The sequence below is a fragment of the Phytophthora cinnamomi genome, assembly GCF_018691715.1.
Source record: "Phytophthora cinnamomi strain GKB4 chromosome Unknown Contig38, whole genome shotgun sequence".
Classification (NCBI taxonomy): Eukaryota; Oomycota; class Peronosporomycetes; order Peronosporales; family Peronosporaceae; genus Phytophthora; species Phytophthora cinnamomi.
The window spans coordinates 1,069,832-1,087,534 of NW_027150971.1; the positions used below are offsets into that span (position 1 = coordinate 1,069,832).

At 53.0% G+C, this 17,703-nt stretch overlaps 3 protein-coding genes across 3 annotated transcripts; 1 reads left to right on the forward strand and 2 right to left on the reverse strand.

Moving 5' to 3' along the window:
• Positions 1-3,876: 3,876 nt before the first annotated feature.
• On the reverse strand, positions 3,877-4,836 carry IUM83_03318 (Ubiquitin system component Cue; the record flags this gene model as incomplete). Its single annotated transcript, XM_067927309.1, has 1 exon — positions 3,877-4,836. One exon carries the CDS (start codon positions 4,834-4,836, stop codon positions 3,877-3,879), a length of 960 nt encoding a protein of 319 aa, XP_067791871.1.
• Positions 4,837-5,449: 613 nt separating this feature from the next.
• Positions 5,450-8,051, forward strand: IUM83_03319 (SEC14 cytosolic factor; the record flags this gene model as incomplete). Its single annotated transcript, XM_067927310.1, has 8 exons — positions 5,450-5,872; positions 5,960-6,120; positions 6,194-6,263; positions 6,341-6,638; positions 6,707-6,814; positions 6,881-6,950; positions 7,030-7,816; positions 7,899-8,051. 8 exons carry the CDS (start codon positions 5,450-5,452, stop codon positions 8,049-8,051), a joined length of 2,070 nt encoding a protein of 689 aa, XP_067791870.1.
• Positions 8,052-8,358: 307 nt separating this feature from the next.
• On the reverse strand, positions 8,359-11,568 carry IUM83_03320 (uncharacterized protein; the record flags this gene model as incomplete). Its single annotated transcript, XM_067927311.1, has 2 exons — positions 8,359-8,849; positions 10,395-11,568. The coding sequence occupies 2 exons, from the start codon at positions 11,566-11,568 to the stop codon at positions 8,359-8,361; spliced, it is 1,665 nt and encodes a 554-aa protein (XP_067791974.1).
• Between the last annotated feature and the right edge of the window lie 6,135 nt (positions 11,569-17,703).

Here is a 17,703-nt window from a genome sequence, read left to right on the forward strand (position 1 = left end):
TTCTGGCAAGCACCAAACATTGAAACTTACCTTCAAGGCTTTGTTGGCGATTCGTCATCCGCTGCCTACCTTTTACTTGCACGGTATGACAGCCCCTATGATAACGACGTTCGATTCGTGAGCGAGTACGTCGTGCGTCGTTTTGCAACGATCGTGGGTCCGCGTCTAATCCAGAATTTCCCGACGGCTTGCAACGTGAATCCTCCATCCACGGATGGTTTTATCCTCGAAGCTTGTTTTTTGCGCAGCTTAGCCATAATGGCCTGACGCGGAGCTTGTATGTGGAATCCAAATTACACGCTCCACGCGTATGTGGAATCGAAATTACAACGTCGCAATTGGGAGAGATCAAGCATCGTCTTTTTTGATCCAGATAAGTATCCGATTGGTATTTCATCTGATGGTCCGACGTGGATGGCTCCAGTCAAGTGGAACCAAGGCGGATACGACGCTGTTTTTATTGACAAAACAGAACAACTCGTCCGGTTTGTTCAAGTGACGCGTCCTATGTGCCATACGTTCGATGAGAAATGCTTCATCGACCTCTTGAACAAATTCGTCGCTGGCGATCTGAACCAAGTTGCTGTGGTTGAACTGTGTTTTGTCGTCCCAATGGCTAGGCTGGAAACGTTCAGGTTACCCGTGAGCAAGGAAGCCTTTAAGAAGATCGTTGTGGAAGTTGCTTCGTCGCCATCGCGAACTACTCGGAGTCATCCCGACCAAACATTCGAAGCCTGCAGTCAGGGGACCCGAAAATACTTTTGATATTTATCATGGGCTTCGAGGCTGGATAAATTATGGCAAGTGTCGAGGCTGCACCAAACATACATTATGACCTGCGCGCAAGAAGGTAAATAAATAATTGAGTAATTGGTGTCAATAAGAACACAGAGCCACAGTTGTTTCGCACATACACGTGTATTGAATGAAGAGCGAAATTACTAGTGCATGGCGTCATCAACCGTCTTGGCGTCCCAATAGGGAGCGTTTTCTCGTAAGAAAATAATCATCTCCAAGGTGATTGGCATCAGACAATGACGTTCATACCCAAACGTGATGCGAGCCACGCTGAAAAAGCGCTCGACCTTGTTCGATGTCGCCGGGATAATGTGAAGCAGTTTGTACTACGTCTCCTTCGCAACCAACCGGCGGCGCTTTTGGAGCTGTTCAACGAAGGATTCCTCCTCGTCATCGTTGGTCTCAGCAGGCTGGTTGCTCACAGCTGTAACGGGGTTACACGTACAAGTGGCTGCAAGCCACTTGTGAATTTAACAGATAGGTTATCTGTTAAACGTTTTGGATACTTCCTCACATTGGTGTAAGACACACCAATGGATACATTGAAGTGGACCACCACAGTGGGTGGTCCACACATACCCAAAAGATCCTATTGGTAGAAAGCAGCATCTTTCTACCAATCAGAGACATGCGTATTAGCGGGGCTCTGACAGCCAGCCGCTGCCAACCCTTTCATAGATGATAAACAGTTTTTAGCAGATTTTAGAGGAAGATCAATTTACAAACAATACAGTTCTCAATTTACCTTAAACTAGCTACTTGGAGTCTTGTCTAAGTTAACTTATATTTGTGTACTCAAATATAATTAACCTAAGTAATTACTAAGTACTTACGCTACCTCATACACGTTGCGCAACGTGTAAGCTAAAGTAGTGAGTCAAGTTAGACCCACTACAACAGCGAACGGTGTCAGAATCGATTTCTCAGCTCGTGTAACTCGGGACGTGTTACCGCCCAGCACTTTTACGCACCCCGCATCGAAGTCAGGACTATGCACTATCTCAGCGCAGGGTCCTCAGTAACAGAGGTACATGCAGTATTAGTATTATTAAAAGAAAATTAAATGGATAATAACAAAAACGTACCGATGCAACGTGCGTAGTGCGGCTTTATGGAAATCAATCCAGCCAGTCAGACTCGCGCATCCAGTAACGAGACGCCTTCACCTTGCAAGGCCTTTGACACTGACTCCGCTTTCTTGAGGTCCTTGAGCAAGCCGCGCAGACGGCGGTTGCACGCAGGTGAAGGCATCGAATCGGCGATGTCGTTGTCCCTGCTGTCGATAAACTCGAACAACTTGAAATATCGGTTCACCATGGCGAAGGTGGATGACCACCTCGTGTCCTGCCGAATAACGGGCGGAGTTGCGTATTCGCCTGTGTTCGGAGCCGAATCATAAGTTTTGGACAGTATCCAGTTCCTCCTCGTAGTCTTGCATGTCAGCCTGCACTGCTCGGTTAAGGCGGTGACTAGCACAGCCTACGAGCGGCACGTCCACCAGCCTCGCTAGCCGCTTATTCACCGAGCAGTTATCGGCTACCACGAAGCAGCACTGATCCAGTTGCTTCTCGAAATCTCGGGGTAACATGGTTGCAAGGAACTCCATGTGGCCGCGCGGCGAGAGATCCTTTTCCTCCAGCAGCGGAGCCATGCAGAGCATCGGAAACTTCACCTCCCCTTCAACCGCGTAACAAGCATATACCGTAATGTAGTGCTCCGATGAATGCGTCCATCCATCAAAGATGAGGCCAATGCGGTCAGGCATCTCTAACGCAATCGAACGCTCGACCGCCTTGGTCAAGCTGGTCATCCCAGAGACAAGTGTCTCCACACAGATTGGATTGAGAGTCGAGTATCTGCGAACACATTAGAAAATACTCAGTAGAAATTAATAAAATATAAAATACATCCATTATTCTTACCGTCTAGCCGCCTCGTTTTCACAAAATGAGAGCGGAAGATTGCTGTTGAGAATCCACTCCATCCAGCTAAAACGGTTGAGAGAGGAACGGCGAACGTAGTTGAGAATCGACCCCGTTTCGGCAGAGGTAGCAGCAGCCACGAGACTATCGAAATCAAGATGCTCACTTCTAACATGTGACACCAGATTTGAGAACCCATTGCGGCGAGCCTGCTTTCTAACGCAACGTCACCGATGATACTCAGGAACCACTTCATCGTATTCGTCTCTGCACGGCCGGAAGAAGAAGCCCGCCACTTGAGTCGGAGTGAAGGTGCGGGTGGGGCGTTGAGCACTAAATACCATGGTGGGGGTCACTACAAGAGGAAAAATTGAAAGTGGTCTTGCAGAAGTTTGTAAAGGAACATGGCTGGTGTCTGCAAGAAATAATTTAGGGTTTGATACACATAAAATTACCTGAAATAATGTGGCCAACATAAATAACGGGCACATCTAGGCATGATTGAGAAAATAAATAACTTGCTGTTATTATCAAAATTACTGCAGCGACAATTTTTTTTTTTCGGGGGCCCTGCAGGCTAGTGCAGAGGTCATGGTCATCGGAGTTGACACCAACCACCATCCGGTCGAAGGATCACAAGTTGGCTAGAAGCGCAAGACAACAAGCATGTACTTCTTTACGATACTCATCCGAACTTGACAGAATAGCATTTATCCGAGCCTTGCGCTGACAAAAGCTCTTTCGGAGTAGTTAGTAGGCATCAACATGAAAAGCGATTTCAGTGACGTTGTTGGTCTTCCTTGTCGTGTCCCATATTCTTGAGCATTGGGGATTGTCCTTTATCGGATTCAGCCACAGTCATCACGATTTGGAAGATAGAGCAGAGTTTTATTCATCGTCTTAGCTAGTGTTACTTTGCTGCAAGTCGACTCGGACGCTTCAACTGCCTAAAAAACTAACATGAAAAACACACTGGGGCGGAAATGTAAATATATTGGCGATATGCGAGTTCACGTCGAGGCAAGCAGAATTTCTTCCATCAGATAATCCCTAATCCTGCTCTTAGCTTTGCTCATCGCTCCGGCACTCAACAGAAGTAGAGGCTTCATCCCGTCTTTCTACGTCGAAAGAGTCGTCCTCTCTCTTCAAGCCGTGCTTACATCTCTTCCATCAGAGCGTTGAGCACCACCTGCACGTTGCCGTTGCACTGCTCCAGACGGTCAATGACGACGGCCGTCTCCACGCCCGGGAAGATGTCGCGCACCATGGACAGCTCCGCCGACCACTTGAGCTCCTCCTCCGTCACGACGGGGGCGGCGGGGGTCTCCACCACGACGGGCGTCTCCTCCACAACAGCAGCAGCAGGGGTCTGCTCTTGCTCCGTCACCTGCTCCCACTCGCTGTCGCTGGTGGCGGCCACGGGGGCGTCCACAGCGGGCTCCTCCACAGGCACAGCGACAGCCACGGCCTCGGCCTGCTGGGCCTCCGGGGCGGGGGCGACCTCCGTCTGGGCGGCGGCGGGCATCTTCATGTTCTTGATCTCGCCCACGACCTCCTTGGCGAACTCGCTGATGCCTTCAGCGGCACACTTGATGCCCTCCGTGGTCTCCTTCATGAGCTGGTCGAAGGGGATGTCCTGGATGCTCTGGCGGGCGGCGTGCAGCGACTCGCGCGCGTCGTGGGCCACCGTCTTGAGCGCCTCGTTTGTGTGGCTGAGGCCCGTCTGCGCCGTCTGCTGCGCCTTCTCGGCCCACTGCTCGTGCTTGACCTTCTCCATGGCCACGTTCAGCGTCTCCACGAGCTTCTCGATGGCCTTGAGGATCGGGTCCGCCACGTTCTCCTGGAAGGCCACGGCCGTGCGGCTCACGGCCTCGAAGCGCAGCGACGCGCCGGCTTGGAGCACGCGGCAGGCCTCCTCGTACTCGGCCTGCGTCGTCACGTTCAGCACGTCGCCCTCGGCGTCCGTGTACTGCAGCACGAAGGCGTGCGGCGCCAGGTTGAACGTCTCGGCCACGAGCGCGGTCAGCGCCTCGAGCGAGAACGAGGCCAGGTCCACGCGCAGGCGGTGCAGCTCGCCCTTGTAGCTGATCTTGAGCGCGGTCTGCTTGGCGTCCATCGCGTCGGTTGTTGGAAGTAGTTGTAGTTGCTGGGGGGGGTTACGAAGAGAAGGAGAAGGAGAAGCTTCTTCTGCTGCTGCTTGTCGCTCTTGCTGCCAGTTGGAAAGTGAAGAAGAGGAAATTTGTTCTCTCAGCGTCTGTTCGAGAAAGCTGCAGCCAATCACAGCGCGACTTGGGGAGAGGGGCGGACCGATCCATGGCACACTGTACCGGTCGGCGCGGCGCCCACTTTCAATAGAATAGAAACAGTGGACGTCATTCATTCGAGAACACCATGACAGACGAAACAGGTCGACATCTATCGCTTTGGACACTATTGCCGGGAGCTGCAGCCACGTAACTACATGTCCTTCACTAACACGGTACATAGAGTCAGAATGCTGGTAGATCGGCAGTGGGTATCCTCCTCTTGCGTTGGACTCAAACAGCTGTCCCAGCTGCGCCCAAAACCAGTGTGGTGCACATCTTCAAGCTCGTTTTCTTTTTTCTTCCAATCGCCTTCCACCCCGATTTCATCCAATCCGCGCGCGTAACGTTTCGGTACAAAACGTACTGTCGTGCAATTGCCATTGCCGCACGTGTAGACTCGAGCCTAAAAGCAGAGCGGATCTGATGTCGTCCGCGCCGCCGCTGTCCTCCACGTCCTCCAGCGGCAGCCACGTGGGCAACGTGTCGCCGCGGCTGAGCCGCATGAGCTCGTCCACGGGCGCCTTCTCCTCGCAGGCGCTGCAGGGCTTCCGCACCGTGTCGCTGCCCGGGCTCTTCCCGGGCACGCACCTGGGCATCCTGGCCTCGGGGCTGCTGGACAAGCGCCGCGACGGCGCCGTGCGCGGCGGCTGGGCCAAGCGCCTCTTCATCCTGTCCACGCGCAGCCTGCACTACTACCGCAAGGTGGAGGACGCCGAGCTCTTCGGCAAGGAGCGCGGCCAGGTGCTGCTGTCCGACATCAGCTACGCCAAGGTCATGATGCCCGAGGAGGCGCCCCTGGGCAACGTCGAGCCCGGCCAGACCGCCTACTTCGTGGCCGTGCTGTCGGTGAGGCTCATTGGTTGAGCAGGGGAGAGAACAGAGCAGTTGCTGAGCTTTTTCTCTTCTTCTTGTTGTTTTTTCGTCTTCTTGCAGAAACGCAAGACGCTGCTGCTGTTCCTGCGTGCGGACTCGTTCGAGTACGCCAGCAGCTGGGTGGCCATCATCAACAACGCCGTGCACACAGCCAAGGGCGTGGACTTCGTGCCGAGGTGGAGTGTTGAGACCATGCAGACGTTCATCGCGGCGGCCTCCGGGTAGGCGGTTGAAGTTTGAGTGAGGGCGTGTGCAATGGTGCTGATGATGAGTTGCCGATGATGGTGAATGCAGCAACTTTGAGGAACTGGATACGGCGCCCACCGAGTCCCCGACCGAGCCGACGCTGAGTCCGACAGTGACGGTAGGCGCTGCTGGGGGCAACAGGGAAAAAGTGCGCATTGATGAACGAAACTTTTTGTGACTTTGTGTGTTGTTTAGCGCCCGGTACCAACTGTTCTCGTTGTTAGCATGGTGTCGGGACCTCTCAGTGCGTCGACGACAACCGAGAGATTAGTTAAGCGAAATGTCGAGCTGAGCGCGGAACTTCAGCTCGGCCCATTCGAGCAAAAGGACACGTGTGTTATCGTGCTGAGTGACGGCGAAGAGCTTCATATTCCGTATCGTTTGCTAGGCGATGCCAAGAGTCTTCTTACGAGTGTCAAGCAGATTGAGCTGACGACGCCAGCGCGCTGCCAACCGCTGCGGCCACATATCGTGTCGATGTCCAAAGTGTCAGGTGCGGGTTTGGTTGTAAGATTTGTGTGATGTGAGGTTATTCCTAACAATCTGTGATGTTGCATACAGTTTCATTCCGATGCGTACGAGCTCCGCCTGTTGTAGTCACTCGCCGAGACTCAGGACCTCAGCCGGTCATATCGTCACTACCTTCTACGTTCACAGTGGCGTTTCCTGGTACACTCGGCGGGCTGTTCTTGATAAGCTGCCTAGTGTCGTTCTACTGCGCAACGCCGTTTGTAGGCTTGATGAAGATCACAATCGTACTTGGATTGATCCTTTCCATCTCGCAGATCGCGCAGTTCGTCATCATGTCAGTCAAAGTTAAGTTTTATATTGTTACGGACATTGGAGGGCTGACACGCAATCTCTTGCTTGTGCACGTGTTACAGTTTATCGGGGGCGCAGGGTCAACAGCGTTTGAGCCCCGTTATGTCGCCGGTTGCCGGATCCAAAAAGGCAGTGGCTGCAGTAGCGAATGAGTATCTGTTCTTCTTGGCAGTTGACAAGATTGAAGTGATTGAAGCGGATCAGGATGAGGAGCCGGCACTGTCCGAGACAGCGTCTCCGGTATCAGATGTGACTACCGACGTTACCACAGAGGCTGCCGCACCTGAAGTTAACGCTATTAGCGGAGGGCCAATCGCGTTCTCGCCCCGATTCATCGCTGGTGAGAAGGGTGATGTGGAAAAGGGCCGAGCACGATACGAGGCTACGCTGGAGTGGCGTAAAGAGAACGACATCGACAATATCTTGGTTACCTCGCACCCGAATTTTGAGATCATCAAGAAGTACTACCCGCAATACTTTCACGGCAGAACGCGCGACGGTTTACCGGTGTACTACGAGCGTCCTGGCAAGATTGACCTGCCAGCACTCAAGCGCGAGGGGCTCTCCATTGACGACCTGCTGCGTCACTACATGTACATTACGGAGTACCTATGGAGAGTGCTGGAACCAAACGACTCTGGTCGCTCGATCACGGTGCTGGATGTGACGGGTATCGGCATGTACGACCTCGGTGGGGAGGTGCTGGACTTCATCAAGCGCGCGTCCGCTTTTACCGGGGCCCACTACCCCGAGCGCAGTGCCCACATCTTCATCATCAACATTCCTGGCTGGTTCAACATGATCTGGCGCATGGTGAAGCCGATGATTGATCCCGTCACTCGCGAAAAGGTGCGTTCGCTGATTCATTTCGTAGTACATGTAATAGCAAGGGGGATCATGTGGTGATTCGGTGTGTTGTGTGGTTGTGCAGGTTCACATGCTGAAGGGAAGCGCTATCTTGAGGGAGCTGGAGACGCTGATCGATTTAGAGAACATCCCGGCGGACTTCGGCGGTGAGGGCGCGGCGCTGGGTGACTCGGAGGAAGAGCACGCGCTGGCAGCGCACGTGAAGAAATATCTGTGAGAAGAAGAATCAACTAAAATAAAAGGACCTACACGCTTGGAATGCACAAGCGCAACCAAAGTAAGCAAAGGTCACATCGTTGCCTATGCAGGGAATCCCGGCCCGGGATTTAGATGACGTTTTCGTCGGTTCTGTATGAGGTCGCGATTCGGCTGGCAATAGGCATGGATACCATCGTGCTCACACACACGGAATGCATCAACGTGCATCACGAAGCCACAGCGGTTAGCCAACAAGCATAGAAAAATCCAATTGGCTGGGATTACGAGTTCGTAGACACTACTTCAAAGATAATACACACGTCGAGTTATGAGCTAGCAGGCTGGCCTAACCCAGTCACGACAAGCACGTTGCTCTGGAGGCTTTCCGTGACTTCGAAGAAACCATCCAGCCCAAGCATAGACGCGAACATGGTGTCAAGACCCCGGAACTCAATGTGGGTTGTGTTGCACTCGCCAAGCAGAAGAGGGCTAGACTCTGCTGCACCAACAGCGGCGTAAACGGGCTTACCGCCGACGTGAAGTTTGGGAAGAATGTGCTTCACTGCCGCAGCGTAGATGTTGCGATTCGTCAGACTGTGACGATCGATCGCACTATTCCACAGCAAAATGCTCACCAGCAAGTGGCAAAAGGCCAGCGCGGGGAGCTTCTCCTTGGTCGATTGGTCATCAAGCCACGACCAGTCAGCAAAAAATGCGTACGGCAGCTTCCTCAGTGTGTGGTCCCAGAGATGCGCAATCACCTTGCCTCCGAATATACTCAACCGGAAGTGTCCGTACTGAGGGACCACGCTGTCCACTGTGAGCACATCAAACATGAGAGTAAATAGATACACCGCCGGAGACGAATCAACGTTGCACTTCATTGCGGGTAAGAGGGGCCCATAATGAAGCTTTTGCGCCAGAATCCACATTGCGGATTCTTGTCGACGACTCCAGTCGTAAATTATGTCTTCTTCATCACCATCGCTCGATACAACTGCTGGGTTGATTGACAGCTCAATCTTCTCCGATGCCAGCTCGTTAGCTTGCTTAGATAAGTACTCGTTAAGTGCTTTGGCCCAGGAACGATGAGTGGTTTTCACTACTTCATCAAATTTCGCACGAATGTTGGAACTAGTTAACGCTCCAGTTGGTAGAGAAGTCTCAGACTCCCTCCCTCTTGATGCACTCTGTCCGTTCAAAATCAAAGCTTGAAGAATACACTGCGTCAAATACACGGGAAAATTCTGCAAAAAGTTGTACCGACGCTGGAAACGTAGCGCTCGAGGCATCTCCACGCACTCATCGGCATTCAACTGTGAAAAGCAATTGGTCCACTGGACATCAAGATCGGGGGCTCCACCCAAGCAAAAGTACAGCAAAAAGCCCGTTTGTAGGTCTGCTTCTTTCTCCAAGACATCGGTTGGTTCTACGTGGCCGGTACTGGCGGTGTCAGGGCGAGCCATACTGGCGTTAGCTGGTTGTGCCGCGTCCTCTTCATCCAAAACTACATCGGGAGGGGCTCTACTTGGTGCGAGTGCCTCTTCCTCATCTTCTCCCTCCTCGTCATCTTCGTCCTCATCATTCTCATCATCATCGTCATCGTCATCATCATCCTCTTCAATAACAATAACTTCTGGGGTCCTGCGTGGCTGGCGATTGCGGCGGAATGGCAGGGTAGATTGCTCCTGATTCTGCTCAGCAGCGTTATTTCTGCTGTCTCCATGCGAGATTTGCGTGGCTGTGCTGAGAGAAGGTGGCGAAGCATCGAGCTCCGTGACATCATTTCTCGTTGAGGCTGCACCTACGCTGGTGGTAGCTTCAGAATTGAATCGTTGGTCGTCACGCAGGAAGCGACGAGCATTTTGATCCGTTGCCCTCGATCCAGAATCAGTGCGCGGTAAACCAGTGGTAGAGCTGTTCCATGTACTTCGACGAGGTGGGCTCCGACTACGGCTGCGACTTCTCCTCCGAGGAGCCCATCTGATGCGATCTTGTGGCGGGGGTTCATGCGGCGGCGCTGAGTTATCGCGGAAGTTTGGTGCTGGTTCGTAGCGTGAAGGTCTTTCTCCACGGTTTCTGAAAGTAGATGCGGGTGGAGGTGGTGGTGGGAGCGGTGGCTGCGGCGTTGGCAGTAGTGGGGGCTGGTTTTGTCCGTATCGCCAGCCAGAACCACCTCCGCGGTCTCGCGGCGGCGATCTCGGCGGTACTCGCGGTGGCGATCTCGGCGGTACTCGCGGTGGCGATCTCGGCGGTGCTCGCGTGGCCATGACTTGCTGCAGGTCGTCTTCGAGTCGCCTGACCCTTTGTCCAAATTCGCGATGGGCGCTCTGCGCGTCGAAAACAGCATCCTTGAGTCGACTAATCTCCGTCGCATGCATGCGCGAGTCATGACCCAGCGCGTCAAACACGTGCGAGTTGAGTTCCTGCAGCCTCGTTTCCACATGCTGCTCTTGCCGGGCGGACTGAGCGTCGATGCGCTTGCTGAACGAGGCCATGTCCGTCGCCACCGCATTAAAGTCGTGGCTCATGCGTCGTAAGGCGTCATGGATCCCATCCAGGTCCTTCATTCGTACCAAATCCCGCGGCGGCGGAGGAGTCGGGATCGGCATCGGCATTGACGGAGGCAGCGGGGGGCGCGTGGGTGCCGCGCGCGCGCCTACATCATTGATCTTCCTGTCAACGTCGGCCAAGCTGCGGTCGGTTTCGTTCACGCGTCTATCCAGCTCCACGAGCTTGTCCTCGAACGAGTTCAGGTCCGTCCTGGTGCGGGCCTGCTCGTCTCGGTTCTCCCTCTCCAGCGTCTGCAGCTGCTGCTGCAGCGCCTGTATCTCCTGCCTGCTGGGCATCTGACTGAGTCTCTGACTGAGTCGGGCCTTCTCCTCCTGTAGAGCCTGGAGCGCTCGCTCCACAGCCTCCCACTGCTTGCGCTGCTTCTTGTCCTGCTGCAGCCTGGCGAGCGCCTTGTCCAGGGCGTCCAGCTGCTTCTGCTTGGCCTCGAGCGCGGCGTCGTGGTCCTCGCGCACCTTGGACAGCTCGTTCTCGTACTGCTCCTGCAGCTCGGCCAGCTGCGTCATGAGCAGCTCCTCGTTGATGCTGCTGCGGCCCTGGCGCTCCAGCTTCTTGTCCAGCAGCTGCAGCCTCTTGGCCTGTTTCTCCAGCTCCGCGGCGTGGCGCGCGTCCGCGTCCTTGGCCGTCTTGGCGGCGGCCCGCGCGTGCTCCTGCGCCGCCTGCGCCGTCTGCGCGCTGCGGTCGGCGCGCTCCACGGCGGCCTCGGCCGTGTCGTCCACCTTCTCCAGCTCGATGCGCACGCGCGCGCCCTCGCGCCGCAGCTCGCGCAAGTCCACGGTCAGCGCGCGGTGCCAGTTCTCGAGCGTCTGCAGCTGCGCGTCGACGCTGGAGGAGCCTGCGGACGACGCGGACGACGACAAGGGGGACGCCTCCTTCGACTTGCCCACGCGCTTGCGCTTGCGCTTGTTGGCGCCGCCGCCAGAGGGCTCCGCGCCGCGCGGTGCGGTCGTGCGCACTGTAGCCATCACGGACGGACTCGGGGCCTGATGGATTTGGATACTGGGAGGACCGACGGTGTGGTGCACACAACACATGTGACGTGTGAGCAACTTGAAGCAAACGGATCACTGCATGGTCTCAGATCATCTGAGGTCATTTCTTCCCCTGCTCCTCGTCATTCTCGAATTTGTCGCGTCGGAAAGAAGTGATGAAGCGCACGTGGTTCCTGCTTGTGGGTGATGATGGCAAGGCGTTGACGTCGGAAGATCGCGTGACACTCCCGGACGATGCAGTCGTTGCGGATCGGCGAGATGCAGTGCAAGAGGAGCTCAAAGACAATCATCTCAAAGGGGTAGCTGCGTCCGACCTCCGAGTCTTCGCGAATAGTGTGGCGTTGGCGAACGGTGTGGCGTTGGATTCGCGGGAGTCGTTGGGTGGAATCGGGGAGAAAGATACGCTCATTGTGGTTGCGCCGAAGCAGCTTCGAGCGGTTGTTATACCGCGAGTCGAGTGGAATACCACACCTGAATTGTGCCCTCGGCTCCTCGTTAAAGATGAAGATCGACTGATTGAATTGCCACCATATTGTGTCGGTGGTACCGGAATTGGTCGTCCTGATCAGGCGCTGATCCTCTATCGTCGGCCACCTCTGGTGGAGCAATGGAGTGAGATAAACCAATGATCAATCCAAACGTATGCGCGGCTTTAGATTGTCGGCCCACCTGGAACAAGAAAGTCGTGCGCAGCGCTCGCCTTCGCTTGGTCACTAGATCCATTGCACTGGGATGTCCTTTGGATTCATTACTCGCGAATTGACGAGCATTTCAATTGTGTTTGGCTTCAGGGCAACAAGAAAGCGGTTTGTTGTGTGAATGACGATAGAACGAGATCTGGCAGCAATCTTGAATGAGACATCGCAGACTAAGAAAAATAATTGCATTCCTGGATGGGTACGTCAATTCATCTGCAGCTGGAGAGGCAGCTCATCGCAAGTGCCTTCGTTGGCATCAACAAGACAAAATCAAGCATCGACTAGTGTGTGTTTGCTCGATGGTTTCAGTTGGAAAACGATATCGTCCAGACCTTTACCACCCCATTCCGACGAACGTGGATGAGGAACTTCGGGAGGTACAAACGAGCGAATTGCATCACGCCGCGCAGGCAGTGGGTCGTCCGCTTCATCCAGTACATACACAGATGCGTTTTGAGCTAACGCCATGGTGCTTTGATGATTACAAGAAGGCAATCCTGAAGGACGATTTCTTCCGCAACGTAGTGGTCATGTTTCCACCATATCCAACACAATCTGATCCAGAAAAGGAAGCGACGGAGCGAATCAAGTTGTTGCGAGAGAAGTACTTTGTGGCCGGTGGAAGCGCTAGACTCATGTTTGATGTTACGACAGCGATGGCGATTGAAGTACTCAAAAGAGCATTCTGGCAAGCACCAAACATTGAAACTTACCTTCACGGCTTGTTGGCGATTCGTCATCTGCTGCCTTCCGTTTACTTGCACGGTATGACAGCCCCTATGATAACGACGTTCGATTCGTGAGCGAGTACGTCGTGCGTCGTTTTGCAACGGTCATGGGTCCGCGTCTAATCCAGAATTTCCCGACGGCTTGCAACGTGAATCCTCCATCCACGGATGGTTTTATCCTCGAAGCTTGTTTTTTGCGCATCTTAGCCATAATGGCCTGACGCGGAGCGTGTATGTGGAATCGAAATTACAACGTCGCAACTGGGAGAGATCAAGCATCGTCTTTTTCTTGACCCAGACAAGTATCCGCTCGGTATTTCATTGGATGGTCCGACGTGGATGGCTCCAGTCAAGTGGAACCAAGGCGGATACGACGCTGTTTTTATCGACAAAACAGAACAACTCGTCCGGTTTGTTCAAGTGACGCGTCCTGAGTGCCATACGTTCGATGAGAAATACTTCATCGACCTCTTGAACAAACTCGTCTTTGGCGATCTGAACCAAGTTGCTGTGGTTGAACTGAGTTTTGTCGTCCCAATGGCTAGGCTGGAAACGTTCAGCTTACCCGTGGGCAAGGAAGCCTTTAAGAAGATCGTTGTGGAAGTTGCTTCGTCGTCATCGCGAACTACTCGGAGTCATCCCGACCAAACATTCGAAGTCTGCAGTGCAGAGGTCATGGTCATCGGAGTTGACACCAACCACCATCCGGTCGAAGGATCACAAGTCGGCTAGAAGCGCAAGGCGACAAGCATGTGCTTCTTTACGATACTCATCCGAACTTGACAGAATAGCATTTATCCGAGCCTTGCGCTGATAAAAGCTCTTTGGGAGTAGTTAGTTGGCATCAACATGAAAAGCGACTTCAGTGACGTTGGTTGGTCTTGAGTCCCATATCGCAACCGTTCCGACATCCCGACACTTTCCGACAGTTGGGATGGTGGTACAAAGACAGTGCAAAATCGGAAATAGTTGAGAAATTCGGAAATTAAAGAATACACTCGGTAAATTAGGTCGAGGGGCCGCCTTTGAAGGTTCCGGTCAACTTTCATACCGAGCTCACAGGTCAAGGAAATTGCCTCTAGAGGCCTGTGGGCAGAGAAAAACGGCATTTTGTGTATACTAGCATTTCGGCCCCGGAGCAATGTACACCGAAGTCGGCAAATTCATTAATGAGGCCCGCACGCAGACAGAGGGGCCACAATAAAAGCAGTTCAGTGCCACCTATCTTATCCACGACCTCTCATTTGCTCAATTATTAGCCAATCAGCAACATACACACAATGATTGGCACAGTCATCAGCAAATAAAAACTCGCCAGCTGTCCTAAATAATGGCTGTCGATACAAAGAGCCTGCCAGCTCCTCAGTCTGCATTTTTCGGAGCTACAGGTCAAGTCTCGGAGCCCTCGGTGCTTTAGAGCCGTCCGCAGCCCCCACCACCACCACCAGCCCCCCCCCACCACCACCAGCCCCCGCCGCCCCCGCCGCCTCCGCAACCCCCACAGCCCCGCAGCCGCACCCCCCCACACACACCGTACCTCAATGGCTAGAGCGCGGGGCTTCGGCCCCGAGGTGCCTGTTCAATTCAAGCCAGTGTTATAGATCAATATCCTGATACGGCAAACGGCCTCCACCTGCGTGCTGCTCTCGCTGCTTGTGTGTGCCGATGCTACCGGCGCGCTCCACGCGAACACCCTGCGGGCATGTGCTACGAGAGCGTAGGTCCCTCAAGGTGCAATGGTTTGTTGTTGTGTGCGTGTTGTTCGTGTATACAGAAAATGGGGCGCGCTCATGGTTTGGCGATGAGTATTTAATCTTTGTGGATATTGCGGATTGTTGTCTGTTCCGTGTGCTAGCGTTGCGTGTTCAAAGAGGATAAACCCGAGGTAAGGCGAAATTGAACGTGCATGTATTAACCTTTGCTATCGAAAACACAATAAGTGTAATACAACTGCAGACTTCCTGACGAGATAAGCTTGATGACTTCCTTTTGAAACATGGCGGGGTTGACTTGCGTAGACCTGGACACGGTGCATATCTTGTCGATGACCAAAAGCAGCAGCACATGTTCACGCAGGAAGGCTTCGGCCACGCGCATCATAAAGAAGAGAACGAAAACGCCACAGTCGTCTGAGTTTGTCTGTTTGGGCTTGTTTTGGATGCTCCTCACTACGAATGCATTCACAGGCCTGTCAGTAAACTTCGCTCGCAGTTCCTCATTGGAGTACACTACAACAACTCGCTTGATTGTTTCAATCTTTGAAATTCCAAGCGAGTCTACGTGAACTATGCATCGACGTAGATTGTCGACTGCAAGTACCGGGTTCTGAACCACAGCAAATGTTTAGTGGTTTCCCATGCTAACTGGAATAATCACACAGTTATACTTATCGTAGGGGAACGAAGCAGTAATTCCACGGCAGCTTTTGTACGCCGACTTCATTTTCCGCCCGGAAGCTTTGAACTTGGCAAAGATGTGCGCAAACAAATTCGCATCCATGATGTATGTCCGTCCGCACGATGGGATGTGGTTTCTGATGTAGTAAGTGATGACAACATCATTTAGCCAGTTTTGGCATTCCAGCGTCCCGATATCCGATTTGTGGACAACCAAGCGGACGCTGGTTTTCCCCGGGGCGAAACTTGGCGTTTGGGTCTCGCAAACAATATCGGCAACCTCCACTTCTCGGTTTTCATCATATTCGTTTCCAGAGTCCACACCTTCTTCAGTGTCGTCGGCCAATGATATTATGGCTTGGGATGACGACGCAGGTGCATCTTCCTCCGTGGTTGGGTCGGGAGGAGGTGGCGATGGAGATTGGACTTGAGGCGTTTTGATTGGTGAATCAGCCACCACACCACTATCTTGCGATGGCGCTTCCACGTGTACTGTAGTTTCGCTAGATGCGGTTGAAACATCAGAACGAGAGACCTTGATCTTCTTCTTGATTGGTTGCGCGCTGAAATCGTAGGCAACAATATATCCCTGTAGCTCGTGCCGCTTGATAAATCTGTTTAACCACGACAATTGAGCTCCACTTGAACGCTCCTTGAACCCAGAAATCTTGTCTCCGCAGTAGTCAATGATGGCACCCCTCGTCATTTTTGCGTCGATGTCACTTGATAGTTTGATCGTGTTTACGAGGTCATATTCAGAAAGTTGCGTTGACGATTCAGGCCCAGGTCGAATCTTGGTGCCAATTCTGACTCTCTCATCGATCTGTTCTTTAGCTGCACGCCACCCAAGCAGCGTGGTCCGACAAACACCCATCGTTTTGGACGCTTCAGTTATATTCCACCCCTGGAGCTCCCATAGCGCGAGGGCCTCTTGCTTTTGTTCATCGGAGAACGTCTCTTGCTTCGGCATCACAAGTCAGTTTTCAAAATGACCAGACACGGGTTACCCGACACTTGTACGGGTTACTCGACACTACTATACGGATGTCTTGTACGGGTTACCCGACACTTGTACGGGTTACCCGACACTACTATACGGATGTCTTGTACTGATTACTCGACACTTGTACGGGTTATTTGACATCACCGAACTGAGTTTGATGTTTATTGTAGGTTTGCTCACTTTTGATTTCACCGCACACTTGACCGTTCCCTTTCGCTTGTTACACGAGGCCAGCAACTGATAATATGTTTTGTGTATCTGCAGGAGCTGGGTCTTGAATACGTTCGATGGCAAGAAGGTGTCTGTATCTGATGATACGCTGATCGAGTTCGCCCGCCCGAAGCAACTTTCGCATTTCACGGAGCACAGTTTCAGCTCCTTTTGCCTTGATGTCACGATCCCGTATGTACGCAAGCACATTACTTTCGGCAGCACGGCCAGTTTCAAGCACGCGGTCCTTAAAGTCGTTGTCGTTCTCATTGAGCTGAAATCCGTCCTTGTGTAACAGCTTCATGAACGCCACGATGTAGCGGAGATCCAATTTCTTCTTTCGGTCAACAAACTTCCCTACGCGTGGTACCCTCGTGTACCACTCAAACTACGCTCATGACAGGTTCGTGGCTTGCTTTTTCCTGCGCTTCGGTTTGGGCTCTTGATCTGATGTGTCGTGTGCCCGCTCTGGACCAGTCTTTTCTTGGATACTGTTTTCCTTCAGTTGTGCTGCCTCCACAAGGACAAGCGTGCCGCCAAGACTTTGTTTGAAGCGATAAGCTGTTCAATAACAGCTAAAAGGTGATCAATTCGTGGGCATACGTGCTTGATTTCGTCTTGTGTTTGGCCTTGAACAGGTGGATAGGCTTCGTTGCTCAGCGTGACCGACAACGCAAGTAAATCAGCGATCGGGATGTCAGCCGCTTCCAAACACCCATCTACTCGTATCACGATTGGCGGAGTTGGTGCCAGTTCTTTTTGCGATGGGTTGTATCGAATGAGGTATGCCGTGAGAACGCTGAGGACCTTGTTGCTTACGTTCAACCGTTGATCTTTCAGACCTGTACATGATCGGAAAAGAAGCGTCTTGAAGCGGTCAAGTCGTTCCTGGGTTGTGTGATCTAGTTTTGCAATATCGATGGTCGCAGGCTTGTCGTCAGCATCCCATCCACTTAGGACTCGAGCCACCTTCCTCTCTTCGCGTGCTGTATTAGTGGTGTATGCGAAGGCTTTGTTGGTCTTGGACATGTCCCAGGCACCGCCATCGATGATCCACTGGGCTGCAAGGCGGT